At 42.9% G+C, this 17,339-nt stretch overlaps 1 protein-coding gene across 1 annotated transcript in view; it reads right to left on the bottom strand.

The window, feature by feature from the left end:
• The window catches only part of LOC128693467 (uncharacterized), a 93,280-nt gene that overhangs the window by 25,150 nt on the left and 50,791 nt on the right, over window positions 1-17,339 (bottom strand). Inside the window, exon 2 of the mRNA XM_053783153.2 lies at window positions 3,839-4,120. Coding sequence (XP_053639128.1) covers window positions 3,839-4,120 — 282 coding nt within the window. The remainder of the gene's footprint in view (window positions 1-3,838; window positions 4,121-17,339) is intronic.

Genomic DNA, 17,339 nt, shown 5'->3' with positions numbered 1-17,339 from the left:
ACGGGGCCCCATCATCAACTCTTAGCAACCTGGTTCGCTGGTTGGGGGAGATAGCCTGTAAATGAGGGTGTGTACATGCGCCGAATAAAGGTTTCGTACTCTTTGCATGCCACAGCCGACTTGTTGAAATATATATATGTATATATATATATATATATATATATATATATATATATATATATATATATATATATATATATATATATATATATATATATATGCTTAATAATTCTAAGGTTTCCATTCGGCTTCAGATGTTAAACACTGGTGTACAGGAATCAGGAAAAGGTCCCTGCACCTGTCAGCATGTACAAGTACCCTCTGGTAGATTTTATACAATCCATTTCTAGATTTCGTTCCTTGCAATAGCTTGAGAAAGCCTCTTACCTGGAGTTTACCTGGAGAAGTTTTCGGGGGTCAACGCCGCCGCGGCTCGGTCTGAGACCAGGCCTCATGGTGCATCAGGGTCTGATCAACCAGGCTGTTACTTCTAGCCGCACGCAAGCTGACGTACGAACCACAGCGCGGTTGGTCAGGTACTGACTTTAGGTGCCTGTCCAGTGACTTCTTAAAGACAACCAGGGGTCTATTGGTAATCCCCCTTATGTATGCTGGGAGGAAGTCTTGGGCCCCGGACACTTATTGTGTTGTCTCTCAATGTACTCGTGGCGCCCCTGCTTTTCATCAGGGGAATGTTGCATCTCCTGCCGAGTCTTTTGCTTTCATAAGGAGTGATTTTCGTGTGTAGGTTTGGTACCGATCCCTCCAGGACCTTCCAAGTGTATATTATCATGTATCTCTCTCACCTGCGTTCCAGGGAATACAGATCAAGGACCTTCAACCGTTCCCAGTAATTTAGGTGCCTTATCATACTTATGTGTGCTGTGAAAGTTCTTTGTACACTCTCCAGGTCTGCAATATCGCCAGCCTTGAAGGGGGCAGTAAGTGTACAGTACTATTCCAGCCTAGAGAAAACAAACGATTTGAAGAGAATCATCATGGGCATGGCGTCCCTAGTTTTGAAGGTTCTCATTATCCATCCTATCATTTTTCTAGCAGATGAGGTAGATACAGTGTTGTGGTCTTCGAAGGAGAGATCCTCTGACTTTATCACTCCCAGGTCCTTCACATTTCTTCTCCACTCTATTGTATGGTTAGAATTTGTCGTATACCCTGATACATTTTTAATTTCCTCAAGTTTCCCATATCTGAGTAGTTGAAATTTCTCCTCATTGAACTTCATATTGTTTTCAGTGGCCCATTCGAAGATTTGGTTGATGTCCGCTTGGAGTCTCTCAGTGTCTTCGATGGAGGTCACTGCCATGGTGATCCAGGTGTCATCCGCAAAGGAAGACACGCAGCTATGGCTTACATCTCTATGTCAGAAATGACGATGAGGAATAGAATGGGAGCGAGTACTGTGCCTTGTGGAACAGAACTTTTTACCATGGCTGCCTGGGACTTTACTCTGTTTACTATTAATCTTTGTGTTCTATTTGTCAGGAAATTATAAATCCATCTACCAACTTTTCCCGTTATTCCTTTATCACGCATTTTGTGTGCTATTACATCATGGTCACACTTATCGAAAGCTTTTGCAAAGTCTGTTTATACTATATCTGTATTTTGTTTATCCTCTACAGCATCCAGGACCTTGTCATAGTTGTCCAGTAGCTGGGACAGGCAGGGGCGACCTGCTCTAAACCCGTGTTGCCCTGGGTTGTGTAACTGATGGGTATCTAGGTGGTTGGCGATCTTGCTTCTTAAAACACTCTCAAAGATTTTTATGATATGGGATGTTAGTGCTATCGGTCTGTAGTTCTTTGCAATTGCTTTACTGCCACCTTTGTGGAGTGGGGTTATGTCTGTTGTTTTTAGTGTGTATGGGATGACCCCTGTGTCCATGCTCCCTCTCCATAAAATGCTGAAGGCACGTGCTAGGGGCTTCTTGCAATTCTTGATGAACACGGAGTTCCGTGAGTCTGGGCCTGGGGCAGAGCGCATGGACATGTCATTTATTGCCTCTTCAAAGTTTTGTGGAGTTAGGATAATATCCGAGATTTAAGGGATGACCAGATTTTGGGTTTCGTTCATAAAGAGCTCATTTGGATTGTCGACCCTTAGTCTGGGCAGTGGCTCACTGAACACTGAGTCATATTGGGACTTTAGTATCTCACTCATTCCTTGGCTGTCATCTGTGTATGTCCCATTCCGAATAAGCAGGGGCCCCTCTACTGGATGTTGTTTTTGCCTTAGATTTGGCATAAGAGAAGAAGTATTTTTTTTTTCAATTTCCTTTATGGCTTTTAGTTTATCCTGTGATTCTTCTCTCCTGTAAGATTCCTTTAGCTTAAGTTCAATATTTACAATTTCACTGATTTGGCATAAGAGAGGAAGTATTTTTTTTTCAACTTCCTTTATGGCTTTTAGTTTTTCCTGTGATTCTTCTCTCCTGTAAGATTCCTTCAGCTTAAGTTCAATATTTACAATTTCACTGACTAGTGCCTCCCTTTGTATTTCAGATATATTGGCCCCACTCAGTAGCTCTGTGACTCTTCGCCTTCGTCTGTATAGGTAGCATCTCTCTCTTTCTAGTTTACATCTCCTCTTTCTTTTTCTTAATGGAATGTGTCTTGAGCAGATTTCCAGAACCACAGAATTCATTTTTTCAAGGCAAATGTTCGGATCCGTGTTGTTTAGGATATCTTTCCAGCTCGTTTCATTTAGGACATGGTTTACTTGATCCCATTGTATGTTTTTGTTATTGAATTTGAATTTCGTGAAGAGACCTTCATGACTGCTCACATTTTGCTGGTCCGGAGCCCTGTGCATACATGTCTGTACCTCTATTATGTTGTGATCTTGGTGTATTGTCTTTGATATGGTTATATTACAATTAGATCGTCGTTGTTAGGGAGGATGGTGGGGAGCATATTTTCTAGTCTTGTAGGCTCTACTATTTGCTGGTTTAAGGTGAATTTGGTAAAGAGATTTAATAGTTTGTGTGTGTGTGAATTTTCATCTGAGCTTCCTCCCGGGGTGATTTCTGCTAAAGCATTGTTGACTATACTCCTCCATTTTAGGTGTCTCAAGCTGAAATCTCCTAGTAGTAAGATGTTTGGGGCAGGAGTTGGGAGATTTGCCAGACAGTGGTCAATTTTCTCAAGCTGCTCCTGGAATTGCTGGGATCGACTTAAAACCTTCAGCGCCTAAAAAGTGAGTATATAACTTGTGAACAACTTCAAACTTCAAGTGCTGGTGTATTTGGTGATATTGTCTTTGGTTTATGTTGTTACTGGGCTGTGTACGTCTTAATATTGTCTTTGGTTTATGTTGTTACTGGGCTGTGTACGTCTTAATATGCCAAGCTTTTTTCTTAAACTAATTTGGATGTTGGTCTTTGTGCCATAACTAGAAAACGACGTCTCTTGTGATTGCCTTTAAAACTTTAAAGTTGGCGTATGTTACCTATTGCAGTTGTATTGTGCTGTGTATTTGCCAATCTGACATATATATTAAAATACTTAAGATAATATTTTTCATGCAGTAACGTGTGAATGTCTCTGCTGATTGGCTTTAAATCTTTAATACTGATATTGAGAAACTTATGCCACACTCTACATTATTTATTTTGTCTGCATTGAGGTAGAGGAGGCTGAACTTATAATATTTGAGGATACCTTTCTTGGATCGTGCAATGACCTAATACATTTAGTTATTATTAGTTGTATTAGTACTATTTATAAATATTTAATAATAAGATAAATTTTGCAGGCATGAAGGTTAACTTTGAGAATGTAAATGAAACACAACTGGAAGAGCCAGAGATGGTTCTGACCTAGAGGGTCACAGACGAGATGGTTGGTATCGTTTAGAGGTCTGAGGCGAGCACATGGGGCGTACCCTGGGGCATCGTCTCTACACACTAGACGTTGCAGGGGTCCCTGGCTCAGCCTGGGGCCCTGCGAGGAGGATATATGCAGAAGGGCGTCTTGCTCTCGTACCACCAAGGGCGGCAGGTTGATCTCACATCTCCGAGCATAGTTCTTCCTGCGGCCGCGGCGCTCAAAGAGGTTACGACAGCGCTCTTTGACAGCTACGGTGAGGCACTCTCCTGGCTCTGCAAAGTAAATTGACACGTTTAAGACATGTGTAATGCAGCAACATGTGTGAGCTGCTAATAGTTGCAGGGGTCGTCGCTCCACGACCCGGGCTCAGACCAGACCTTCTAAACTGAGAGGGAAATATTACAGAAATAACAACTATTAAGAAATACACAGAAAAGTAAAGTATAACTAACAGTAAGTAGAAGTTTATAAGGTTTACCTCTTGTTTTACTTGTTCACGAGACAGAAAGTATATATTGTGGGTGACATGTTGGGGTGGAAGTGTACCATGAGGTAGGACAGGAGGCAGTATAAGAGCTACTAGTCTGAACAAATTACCTGTGTATAAAAATTATTCAGTTCATGGAATGGCCTCACTGTGTCCAGGTGTGGTCACTACTGGCAGTGTTTGTTTGTCACTGACATTTACTCTGCCTTTGAGGGAGAGGTAGCGAAGCCTTGAACGGAGGATCGAGCTTCCACCACTTTTTACATTGAATAACCCACATTGGTTTAGTGTTTCACCAATTAAATAATTAATTTCTCGTTGCAAACAAGGACTGTGGCTCCAGATTATTATTATTATTATAATCAAGGGGGAAGCACTAAACCCGTAGGATTATACAGCGCCTATGGGGGGATGGAAGGCATTCAGGCTTAATTCAGGGAACTGGAGCACAGATCCAATTCCCTAGATCAAGAGCCCCTCACCAGCGTCAAGGAGCCTTCCTTGAGGGGTGTGGCTCCAGAAAACACGTTAATTGTTTACTTTGAGAAAGCTGTCAATCTTTTTTTTTAATGTTTGTGCTGAATATTGGAATCTTTTGAGTAATTACTTTCAGACTTTGAAATCACCTTTTTATTACGCCTGAAAATTTGTTTGTATTATATAAACGTCATCAGTCAGGCTGTGGTGCCTACGCTGTGAGTATACATTCTATATACTGTATATTCAATGTATATTATACTAAGAAGCATGCCTCACAACGTCTGACTGCGAGCACCAACAACCTCATTGATCAAGCCATTAAGTCTATACGATTTTTATTTAAAACACCTTTGATTTATTTTTGGGTAAAAAAGATTCTATATCACTCACAAACCATTAGAAAAAGATGCCCAAGAACAGATGAAAGATATCCTCGGAAAAACATGGATGTTTGTGGTATTTTAAGAGCACTAACGAGCACTCACCCAGAGTCAACATTACGTCTGTTTCCCGCAACAACTTTGGAACGTAGTAATATACACACTCTTGGAGCTTACTAAAAATATCTTAAAAATACAGTCTGGGCACAAAAAGGTCAGAGTTCAGGGAAGAAGATGGTTAAGTTAAATTCTCACTCTCAAACATAGATGAATGTTAGAAACTATCATCATGTTCTTAAGTTAAGATAAGATAAGATTTCGTTCGGATTTTTAACCCCGGAGGGTTAGCCACCCAGGATAACCCAAGAAAGTCAGTGCGTCATCGAGGACTGTCTAACTTATTTCCATTGGGGTCCTTAATCTTGTCCCCCAGGATGCGACCCACACCAGTCGACTAACACCCAGGTACCTATTTGCTGCTAGGTGAACAGGACAACAGGTGTAAGGAAACGTGTCGAAATGTTTCCACCCGCCGGGAATCGAACCCGGGCCCTCCGTGTGTGAAGCGGGAGCTTTAGCCACCAGGCCACGTGTTACGTGATCTCCAACAAGTCATATACAACTTAAAAAATAAAGAGGCACAATACCGTGACTGGAACAATACACAAATAACCCTCACATAGGAGAAAGAAACTTATGACGACGTTTCGGTCCAACTTGGACCATTAATTAGTCACACACTTATAGCTGCCATAGATCACTAAGTTCTATTCTTACATAACAAAAGGGTTTTATATGTTAATAATATTTTTTACTAGCTTCCTATAATGAGCAGCAACATGCTGACTGGAGCAGTAGCCAGGTACAGATATTAACCATACACAGAAAAAGAACTCACTGTATTTCTTATGAGTTCTATCTAGCACTGAATTATTCCTGCTCGATAAAGTAGATAAATTAACGAAAGAAGTTATCTTGAACGATGAAATCGAATGTTACTTTGTCTGTGTCAATTATTTGAAATACTGTTAGGAGAGAAGCAAATAATGATTGTAAATATCATAGGAATGCAGTTCGAGAAGCCTGAGTAGATCTATAATCCACTATAATAGTCTAAATGTAGGTAAACAGATTTGCAGTTTAACGTGTGTATAAACGCTTAGACTTGGTTATAACTTACAATGCTTCTGACACTGACATACACACAGATGATGATCAAACTAAGTGAGAAGTATGTAGTCACGCTTATGGTGGCTTTGTTGAACACTATGTGCTTCACTGTTCACTTATTGAACAATATAGAGATAGTACAGTAACCTATTTGGTATGTCAAAGTATCTTATTAATAAAACATAAGGTACCATAAATTTTAAGCAAGCATCCTAAATTTACTTGTAATTGTAAAAATGTTAACCTTTGTAGGGCGTAGGTCCTAGGCTTGTGTGTACCAATACTCTCTCGTGTTACCGTCCGCAGGAAGAATATAGAATACACTATAAACTAACCACTCAAGCAGCAGAATTTAAAATCCAGTTTAAATAATATAGTTTGTCTTACAATATTAAGAGCATACTGGAAAGTAAATGGAGAATGCTTTATTCTTGTTACTGTCGCCTTCCTGTCGGCTGAAACCAGTCTGGCTATTCTCCTGTGACCTCTCTCATTAACAAGGCGTTGTCGACTACAGAACTGCTGCTCACTGGATGTATTTTGGGATTTTTCATACGTTTGGTCCTCTATGTGTTTATTCACACATATCAGAGCAGAACTTGTGGAAAATATAATGCATATTTTATTTCCTATATTTCTCAAGATTATATGTGAGATTAATTAAGCTATATGATACGACAGATTGCATAAAAGTCGAGAAACCTTTATTGCATACATGTTCCCAGTTAAAGGACTTGAGCAGATCGAGGCGAGGTGTTGACAATCTAGAATGTCTTTTAAAAAGATAGAAAGTTAGATCGGTGACTAATTGTTTGAAGTTTACATGTTAATGAGGGATAAGTCTTGGCCCTAAGCTCCTCTAAGCAGCAATGTGCCCCAATGAAAGGGATGCAGGGGCAGAAGAGAATAAGAACGAGAGAAGCCTGAATAGAGTTTGTGAGAAAAAGAGTGTTCCTGTAACAGATAGTGGGTACATATAATTATATTATTTTTAAAGGGGTGGACCGGTAAGCCAGCGGAAGGCCTCGGTCAGATGACCAAAGCTCCAAAGGCGGGTCATCATCTTACTAAGACTCGCGTCAGGAAACACTTGTCCTGTTTCCTGACGAACCTTACCTAACCTAACCTAGACAGTGGGTTTTATTACGCTTGCCGTGGTTAAACTTGATAGGTCACTCAAAATTTACAACACTTGTCGAAATAGACGTATGAGCCCAAATTCGCTATTAGTTTGAAAATCTTAAAGGTGTGACACTCAGACTGAAGTCGAGTGTAATTCGAAAGCTGTCTGAAAATGGATGTGTGTGAGTGAGCCTAGTGCTAGGCGGACACCAGTATTATACTATAACTTCCACACTCAGAGGGAAGTACAGGAAGTATCCAGCATAACCAAAGACATCAGCTAGGTGTCTGTGTTCATAATGATCATTGTCTATATTCGTAGGTATCATATATAAATGTAGATGAATGGTTCAGAGAACTGACAAGTTGACAAATTAGACAGATGTGCAACACTTGAGCATCTTTAATGAGGAAACGTTTCGCCACACAGTGGCTGCATCAGTCCATACAAAGGAGAATGGTGAAGAACAGGAGGAGTTTGAGGTAATCCTGTTTTTCACCATTCTCCTTTGTATGGACTGATGAATCCACTGTGTGGCGAAACGTTTCCTCATTAAAGATACCAAGTGTTGCACATGTGTCTAATTTGTCATCATATATAAAGCAAAATATAATGTGCAGATACGTTAGGATGGGGGCAAAGATCCGGAACAAAGTAGGTTAATAATATAACCTCATTGAAAAGTTTATATTATAGCAATATTGAAATACAATAAAGTAAAATAGAGAACTAATTAAATGTTATTTGCAATATTGATATAATAAGGTCAATTTGAGTGAACCACAAAATCTTTAATATAACATACTACCTGCTGCCACCACCGAAACATATATTGTATTAATTCTCTCCGATACGGCGTCTCAGTGTTTCATTTTCGTTCGTGTCATAATTTTTATCGTAGACGCTGATCGCTGATCATAAACTGGCGAAATGTTTTACAAACCTCTCGGTAAAACGAACATTAGAGGAAAGCAGGTGGTTAGTAATGGCAATTGTAAACGACAGACAAAAGATTGTTTTGCCTTAATGGTAACAGTAACAAGAATGTCATCAACAGATGTTTATTGTCCGGTGATTCCGAATAAACTGTCCCAGCGGATTTTGCCCCGTATTTTTTAAATCCGTTAAATCGAGATCATTATACCGAGTGTTCACTCACCATACTGTCGGCGTTTTGCAGTTCCTCTGTAATATTTTTTTGTAACGAGCGCCCTGGGTTTATAAAATCCCACAAGTATTATCAGTTGGTGGGTTGTTATTCTCGTAGTAGTAAAATCTTTTCAAATTAGGTATTTATTAGCTCCCCGGATCTTGTGTCTGCCAGTTCCTTGGGAAATTATAGTTACATTTATTCACTTAGCATGAATAGCTAATATCTGTTATTACTTAATATCCATGCAAGTTTCTTGAGAAGAGGAAAGCCCGCAGGACTACTGTGTATCACTTGGGTCTAATATTTTTTAAAATATCCTGTACAGTTTTGGGAAAGAAATTATTATTATTATTATTTTTATTATTATTATTATTAGTAAAAGTAGTAGTAGTAGATGAGTTGGTGGCATGAATATACTATTAAGAGGACAGCAGGAACGACAACACTTAAGTGTTACTTGATTATTATGTTAGTGTCGTCCCCACCACCCACCTGTGTCCTTGACGCCATCGTGTTTGTCCACTCCTGCAGCCAGCTGACCAGCCAGCTGACCAGTGAGCTGACCAACCAGCTGATCAGCAAGTTACTTGAGAGTCAGCTCAGTCGTACAGTGTTTGATGCGCCTGGATCTCTCTATTTTTACTTTTCTTGTAGTGCGCTCGGTTAACAACCAATGGGACCTGGGTATGATTACCAGGCAGGGCGGGACAAATGACAGTCTCCATACACCTGCTGCTCCGGTTCGCCTATGAGCAAATAGGTACCTGGATGTTGGTTGACTATTATAGATGGTATATTTCAAAGCCCGGTTAGAACGGGGCTTTGAATTGACCTAAGGCAGAATAGTACCTCTTAGCATGTAAATGAAAGTGTAAAAAAAAAAAAAAGCATCTTGGTGTTAACATTGTGTAGATCAGAGGCGGCCAAAACCTCTATTGTAATCTACCAGTAGATGGTACCATGATCAGTATACCTAAAATATACTTATAAGTAAAGATTAATTGAAAAATGTATCTGTGCATTTGACAGTATATTTTTATATACTCTAATTAAGAGCTGTTCTACATCAGCTCATTTGAAAGCATTTTTATTGTTATGAGACATACAAGTAGGGAACAGGATGAAGTTGGAGCCATCTCTCTCTCTCTCTCTCTCTCTCTCTCTCTTTCTGAAACACGAAATATCAGCTCAAAAATGTGGGTTGCCATCAAACTTAAGAGATAATTTTCGCTATTGCATTGAAGTCGCCTGCTCCATTATGTTAAACTACGTGGAAAAGACCCGGGCCGGGAGTATACCGGCGAATAAAAAAAAAAAAAAAAAGTGTTAGAGAGGGAGTGTCTGCATGTGTATCAGTGTACTTTCCGAGCTGCGTATTAAAAGATAAGGTTTTGTTTGGCTTTTTAACACCGGAGGGTTAGCCACCCAGGATAACCAAAGAAAGTCAGTGTGTCATCGAAGACTTATTTCCACTGGGGGTCTTCAACCTTGTCCCCCAGGATGCAACCCACACCAGTCGACTAACACCCAGGTACCTAATTGCTTACTAGGTGAACGAGGACAATAGATGTAAGCAAACATGCCCAATGTTTCCACCCAGCCGGGGATCGAACCACGGACACTCAGTGTGTGAGGGGAGAGCGTTGCCTACCAGGCAACGCCGGCATTATTTGTTCCTTTCCTCTTTGTCCCTGTCATATCTATTTTTTAAGCTGTGTATTAAGTTTTGTTCTAAAATTTCATCTAGCTCATCCCACTTATTTACCACTATGAGACTGAAAAAAGTATTCCAGGACATCTCTGTGGTTTATGTGTGTTTAGCTTCCATCTACAACCCCTCAAGCCTATGTCTCGCATTTCATACAATCTGTTCTTATCTGCTTTATCAAATCCTTTGAGTATCTTGTATGTCGTAATCATGTCTTTCATAGTCTCCTCTTGTATAGTCTTCGGGTTTAATTCATATTGTCTCTCATAACTCTATCCTCTCAGCTCAGGGACTATTCATGTTGCAAACCTCTGGAACTTCTTGAATTTGTTCACATTCTTGACCAGGTGACGGCTAATGCAAGTGTTATATTCTCCTTGATGGGTTTTACATATGTTGTGTATAGGTCTTTAAAGTATTATATTTTAAGGTTTCTGAAGACAGTTTTAAGATTGGCTGATCTTATATGTTGTAGATGTTGTGTTGTTTGTGTGTCCCTCAGGCGATATATTGGGTGTGATGTTCACTGAAACATCTTTCTTCGGCGACAGTCGTAGTTCCTCGCTTCTCAAGCTGTATTTCGTGAGCCTTGGGGTGTGTTGTGTGTGTGATGTGTAGCAATTTACGTTATATCTCTGTGTGTGTCGTGTTATTCGTGGGTGTGTGTGTTGTGTGTGTGTGTGTGTGTGTTTGTGTGTGTGTGTGTGAGTGTGTGTGTGTGTGTGTGTGTGTGTGTGTGTGTGTGTGTGTGTGTGTGTGTGTGTACTCACCTAGTTGTACTCACCTAGTTGAGGTTACGGGGGTCGAGTCCAAGCTCCTGGCCCCACCTCTTCACTGGTCGCTACTAGGTCACTCTCCCTGAACCATGGGCTTTATCGTACCTCTGCTTAAAGCTATGTATGGATCCTGCCTCCACTACATCGCTTCCCAAACTATTCCACTTCCTGACTACTCTGTGGCTGAAGAAATACTTCCTAACATCCCTGTGATTCATCTGTGTCTTCAGCTTCCAACTGTGTCCCTGTGTTGCTGTGTCCAGTCTCTGGAACATCCTGTCTTTGTCCACCTTGTCAATTCCTCTCAGTATTTTGTATGTCATTATCATGTCCCCCCTATCTCTCCTGTCCTCCAGTGTCGTCAGGTTGATTTCCCTTAACCTCTCCTCATAGGACATACCTCTTAACCCTGGGACTAGTCTTGTTGCAAACCTTTGCACTTTCTCTAGTTTCTTTACATGCTTTGCTAGGTGTGGGGTCCAAACTGGTGCCTCATACTCCAATATGGGCCTAACGTACACAGTGTACAGGGTTCTGAACGATTCCTTATTAAGATGTCGGAATGCTGTTCTGAGGTTTGCCAGGTGCCCATATGCTGCAGCAGTTATTTGGTTAATGTGCGCTTCAGGAGATGTGCCTGGTGTTATACTCACCCCAAGATCTTTTTCCTTGAGTGATGTTTGTAGTCTCTGGCCCCTAGACTGTACTCCGTCTGCGGTCTTCTTTGCCCTTCCCCAATCCTGATGACTTTGCACTTAGTGGGTTTGAACTCCAGGAGCCAATTACTGGACCTGGTCTACAGCCTGTCCAGATCCCTTTGTAGTTCTGCCTGGTCTTCGATCGAATGAATTCTTCTCATCAACTTCACGTCATCTGTAAACAGGGACACCTCGGAGTTTATTCCTTCCGTCATGTCGTTCACAAATACCAGAACCAGCACTGGTCCTAGGACTGACCCTTGTGGGACCCCGCTGGCCACAGGTGCCCACTCTGACACCTCGCCACGTACCATTACTCGCTGCTGTCTTCCTGACAAGTATTCCCTGATCCATTGCAGTGCCTTCCCTGTTATCCCTGCTTGGTCCTCCAGTTTTTGCACTAATCTCTTGTATGATACTGTGTCAAACGCCTTCTTGCAGCCCAAGAAAATGCAATCCACCCACCCCTCTCTCTCTTGTCTTACTGCTGTCACCATGTCATAGAACTCCAGTAGGTTTGTGACACAGGATTTCCCGTCTCTGAAACCATGTTGGCTGCTGGTGATGAGATCATTCCTTTCTAGATGTTCCACCACTCTTCTCCTGACAATCTTTTCCATGACTTTGCATGCTATACATGTCAGTGACACTGGTCTGTAGTTTAGTGCTTCATGTCTGTCTCCTTTTTTAAAGATTGGGACTACATTTGCTGTCTTCCATGCCTCAGGCAATCTCCCTGTTTCGATAGATGTATTGAATATTGTTGTTAGGGGTACACATAGCGCCTCTGCTCCCTCTCTCAGGACCCATGGAGAGATGTTATCTGGCCCCATTGCCTTTGAGGTATCTAGCTCACTCAGAAGCCTTTTCACTTCTTCCTCGGTTGTGTGTACTGTATCCAGCACATGGTGATGTACCCCGCCTCTCCGTCTTTCTGTAGCCACTTCTGTCTCCTCTGTGAACACTTCTCTGAATCTCTTGTTGAGTTCCTCACTTCACTGTCATTTCTTGTTGTCTCTTCTCCTTCCTTCCTTAGCCTGATAACCTGGTCCTTGACGGTTGTTTTCTTCCTGATGTGGCTATATAACAGCTTCGGGACAGATTTGGCTTTTGCTGCTATGTCGTTTTCATATTGACGTTGGGCCTCCCTTCTTATCTGTGCATATTCGTTTCTGGCTCTACGACTGCTCTCCTTATTCTCCTGGGTCCTTTGCCTTCTATATTTCTTCCATTCCCTGGCACACTTGGTTTTTGCCTCCTTGCATCTTTGGGTGAACCATGGGCTCATCCTGGCTTTTTCATTATTCCTGTTTCCCTTGGGTACAAACCTCTCCTCAGCCTCCTTGCACATTGTTGCTACATATTCCATCATCTCATTAACTGGCTTCCCTGCCAGTTCTCTGTCCCACTGAACCTCATTCAGGAAGTTCCTCATTCCTATGTAGTCCCCTTTCCTGTAGTTTGGTTTCATTTGTCCTGGCCTTCCTGCTTCCCTCTCCACTTGTAGCTCTACTGTGTATTCGAAGCTCAAAACCACATGATCGCTGGCCACAAGGGGTCTTTCATATGTGATGTCCTCAATATCTGCACTACTCAAGGTGAATACTAAGTCCAGTCTTGCTGGTTCATCCTCTCCTCTCTCTCTCTTGTAGTGTCCCTTACGTGTTGGTACATGAAGTTTTCCAGTACCACCTCCATCATCTTAGCCCTCCATGTATCTTGGCCCCCATGTGGCTCCAAATTCTCCCATTCGATCTCCTTGTAGTTAAAGTCGCCCATGATCAGGAGCTTTGCCCTGCATGCATGAGCTCTTCTGGCCACTGCAGCCAGTGTGTCAACCATCGCTCTATTGCTCTCGTCATACTCTTGCCTTGACCTCCTGCTGTTCTGTGGTGGGTTATACATCACTGGAATTATCACCTTGGGACCTCCAGAGTGAAGCGTTCCCGCTATGCAATCACTTTCTTCTCCGCTGTCTCCTCTCTCCAGCTCATCAAAATTCCATTGGTGTTTGATCAGCAATGCCACTCCTCCACCCCACCTGTTCCTTCTGTCTTTCCTCAGGATCTGGTATCCCATTGGAAAGATGGCATCTGTTATCATACCTGTAAGCTTGGTTTCTGTGATCACTATGATGTCTGGTGATGCCTCTTTGACTCTTTCTTGCCACTCCTCCCACTTGTTTGTTATTCCATCAGCGTTTGTGTACCATACCTTCAGTTTCCTTTCCAACACTGTGGTTTGGGGGGCCTGTGGGAGTGGGATTCTATGGTTGGGGGTTGGGTGGAAGCTGTGGGTATGGATTGTATTGTGTGTTGGGATGGTGTGATAGGTTGTGGGGTTCTGAGGATAGTTGTGTGTGTGCTTGCCCTTGCTGCTCTGTTCTGCTCTGACTGACCTCTGCTGGTTCCATCCTTGTCTCCTTTCCTAGCTCCTTTCGCTTTTTTGTCCTCTCCCTCAGCTGCTGTCTCTCTGTTTGTGTTCTGTCTCTGTCTAGGAACACCTTCTTGTACTCTTCCGAGCTTTTCAACCGTGGTTTCTCTTGGAGGATCCTGTTCCGCACTGTTTCTGTCCTGAGAATCAGCTTGATCGGTCGGTTTCTCCCCTTCAAGTACCCCCCTATTCTCTGAAAATTTACAATCTCGTCCATGTCTTCTCCCCCTATTTCCGTGATGATTTTCTCAATCTCCTTTCTTTCTTCCTGCCGTCTTTCAGTGTGTGTCCTTTCCTCTCTCTCCCAAAGCCCATGGATAAACACTGATTTTGCCCTTTCCTCCTCCCATTGCCTCTCCCTCTGTGACTCTGGTTCCTGTCTGTATGTGGTCATTTTCTCCCTTGATTTTTCCAGTGGCTCTTGGTAGCATGGTTGTGCCTCAGCATTCGACCTATCTCCCTCTCCATCTGCACCCATCTGCTCTTCCCTTCCACTCCCTGGCCCTTCTTTGCAGGCTGATATGACCTTAGCATAATTCATATCTCCTTCCTTCCTGTTCAGCCTCTCAGCTTCGTATGGTGTGTCTTCTCTGGTCACTGCCCCTGAGACTTGCTTCAGCCTGTTTACCTCAAATTCTAGGACCTTTACCCTGGCTACTGCAGTTTCGACTTGTGCCTCCCAATTCTTCGTCTCCTTCTCCAACCTCTTTTCCCATTTCACAGAGCTCTTTCTCCATTTTTTCAGAAAGCTCTCCTGATTTTCTCTCCCATTCTTGCTCTATCCTTTTCCACTACTCCTCCATCCATTCCTCCCTACCAGTACCATTGTCATCTGATCCCTGATTCCTGCGAGCCACCACCATTTTTTTTTTTGTGAAAGAGAGAGAAAGAGAAAAAGAAAAATGGGGGAGAGAGTGAGAGAGAGGGAGAAAGAGAGAGAAGGGAGGGTAGAAGGAGAGAGGGGGAAAGAAGGGAAAAGGGGAGAGAGAGAGAGAAAGTGAGAGAGAGGGAAAAGGTAAGAGAGAGAGAGGGGGAGTGACAAGGGGAGAGAGAGAGAGAGAGAGAGAGAGAGAGAGAGAGAGAGAGAGAGAAAAGAAGAGAGGAAGAGAGAGAGTAAGAGAGGAAGAGAGAGAGGGAAAGAGAGAGGAAGAGAGAGAGGAAGAGAGAGAGAGGGGAAGAGAGAGAGAGGAAGAGAGAAAGAGTGAGAGGAAGAGAGAGAGGAAGAGAGAGATGAAGAGAGGAAGAGAGAAAGGAAGAGAGAGAGGAAGAGAGAGAGGATGAGAGAAAGGGAGAGAGAGAGAGAGAGAGAGAGAGAGAGAGAGAGAGAGAGAGAGAGAGAGAGAGAGAGAGAGAGAGGAAGAGAGAGGAGGAGAGGGAGAGAGACGGGGGGGAAAGGAAGGGTTAGAGGGTCACTTCACAGGAAGGTGTGAAATCCTGTGTGTGTGTGTGTGTGTGTGTACTCACCTAATTGTACTCACCTAATTGTGGTTGCAGGGGTCGAGACTCAGCTCCTGGCCCCGCCTCTTCACTGATCGCTACTGGATCCTCTCTCTCTCTGCTTCCTGAGCTTTGTCATACCTCTTCTTAAAACTATGTATGGTTCCTGCCTCCACTACTTCACTTGCTAGGCTATTCCACTTGCTGACAACTCTATGACTGAAGAAATACTTCCTAACGTCCCTGTGACTCGTCTGAGTCTTCAGCTTCCAGTTGTGACCCCTTGTCCCTGTGTCCCCTCTCTGGAACATCCTATCTCTGTCCACCTTGTCTATTCCACACAGTATTTTGTATGTCGTTATCATGTCTCCCCTGACCCTTCTGTCCTCCAGTGTCGTCAGTCCGATTTCCCTTAACCTTTCTTCATACGACATTCCATTGAGCTCTGGAACTAGCCTTGTTGCAAACCTTTGTACTTTCTCTAGTTTCTTGACGTGCTTTATCAGGTGTGGGTTCCAAACTGGTGCTGCATACTCCAGTATGGGCCTGACATACACAGTGTACAGTGTCTTGAATGATTCCTTATTAAGGTATCGGAACGCTATTCTCAGGTTTGCCAGGCGCCCATATGCTGCAGCAGTTATTTGATTGATGTGTGCTTCCGGTGATGTGCTCGGTGTTATACTCACCCCAAGGTCTTTCTCCTTGAGTGAAGTTTGTAGTCTTTGTCCACCTAGCCTATACTCTGTCTGCGGTCTTGTTTGCCCCTCCCCAATCTTCATGACTTTGCATTTGGCTGGATTGAATTCGAGAAGCCAGTTACTGGACCACATGTCCAGTCTGTCCAGGTCTCTTTGAAGTCCTGCCTGGTCCTCATCAGATTTAATTCTCCTCATTAACTTCACATCATCTGCAAACAGGGACACTTCTGAGTCTAACCCTTCCGTCATGTCGTTCACATATACCAAAAATAGCACTGGTCCTAGGACCGACCCCTGTGGGACCCCGCTCGTCACAGGTGCCCACTGTGATACATCATTACGTACCATGACTCGTTGTTGCCTCCCTGTCAGGTATTCTCTGATCCATTGCAGTGCCCTTCCTGTTATATGCGCCTGATGCTCTAGCTTCTGCACTAATCTCTTGTGAGGAACTGTGTCAAAGGCCTTCTTGCAGTCTAAGAAGATGCAATCAACCCACCCCTCTCTCTCTTGTCTTACTTCTGTTATTTTATCATAAAACTCCAGAAGGTTTGTGACACAGGATTTGCCTTCCATGAATCCGTGCTGGTTGGCATTTATACTCCTGTTCCGTTCCAGGTGCTCCACCACTCTCCTCCTGATAATCTTCTCCATAATTTTGCACACTATACACGTCAATGACACAGGTCTATAGTTTAGTGCCTCTTTTCTGTCTCCTTTTTTAAAAATGGGAACTACATTTGCCGTCTTCCATACCTCAGGTAGTTGCCCAGTTTCCAGGGATGTGTTGAAGATTGTGGTAAATGGCACGCACAACATATCTGCTCCCTCTCTAAGGACCCACGGAGAGATGTTGTCCGGTCCCATTGCCTTTGAGGTATCGATGTCCCTTAGCAGTTTCTTCACCTCCTCCTCATCTGTATGTATGTCGTCCAACACTTGTTG

This window comes from Cherax quadricarinatus, chromosome 57, assembly GCF_038502225.1.
Source record: "Cherax quadricarinatus isolate ZL_2023a chromosome 57, ASM3850222v1, whole genome shotgun sequence".
NCBI lineage: Eukaryota > Metazoa > Arthropoda > Malacostraca > Decapoda > Parastacidae > Cherax > Cherax quadricarinatus.
This window is presented reverse-complemented; position numbering and strand designations above follow the sequence as displayed.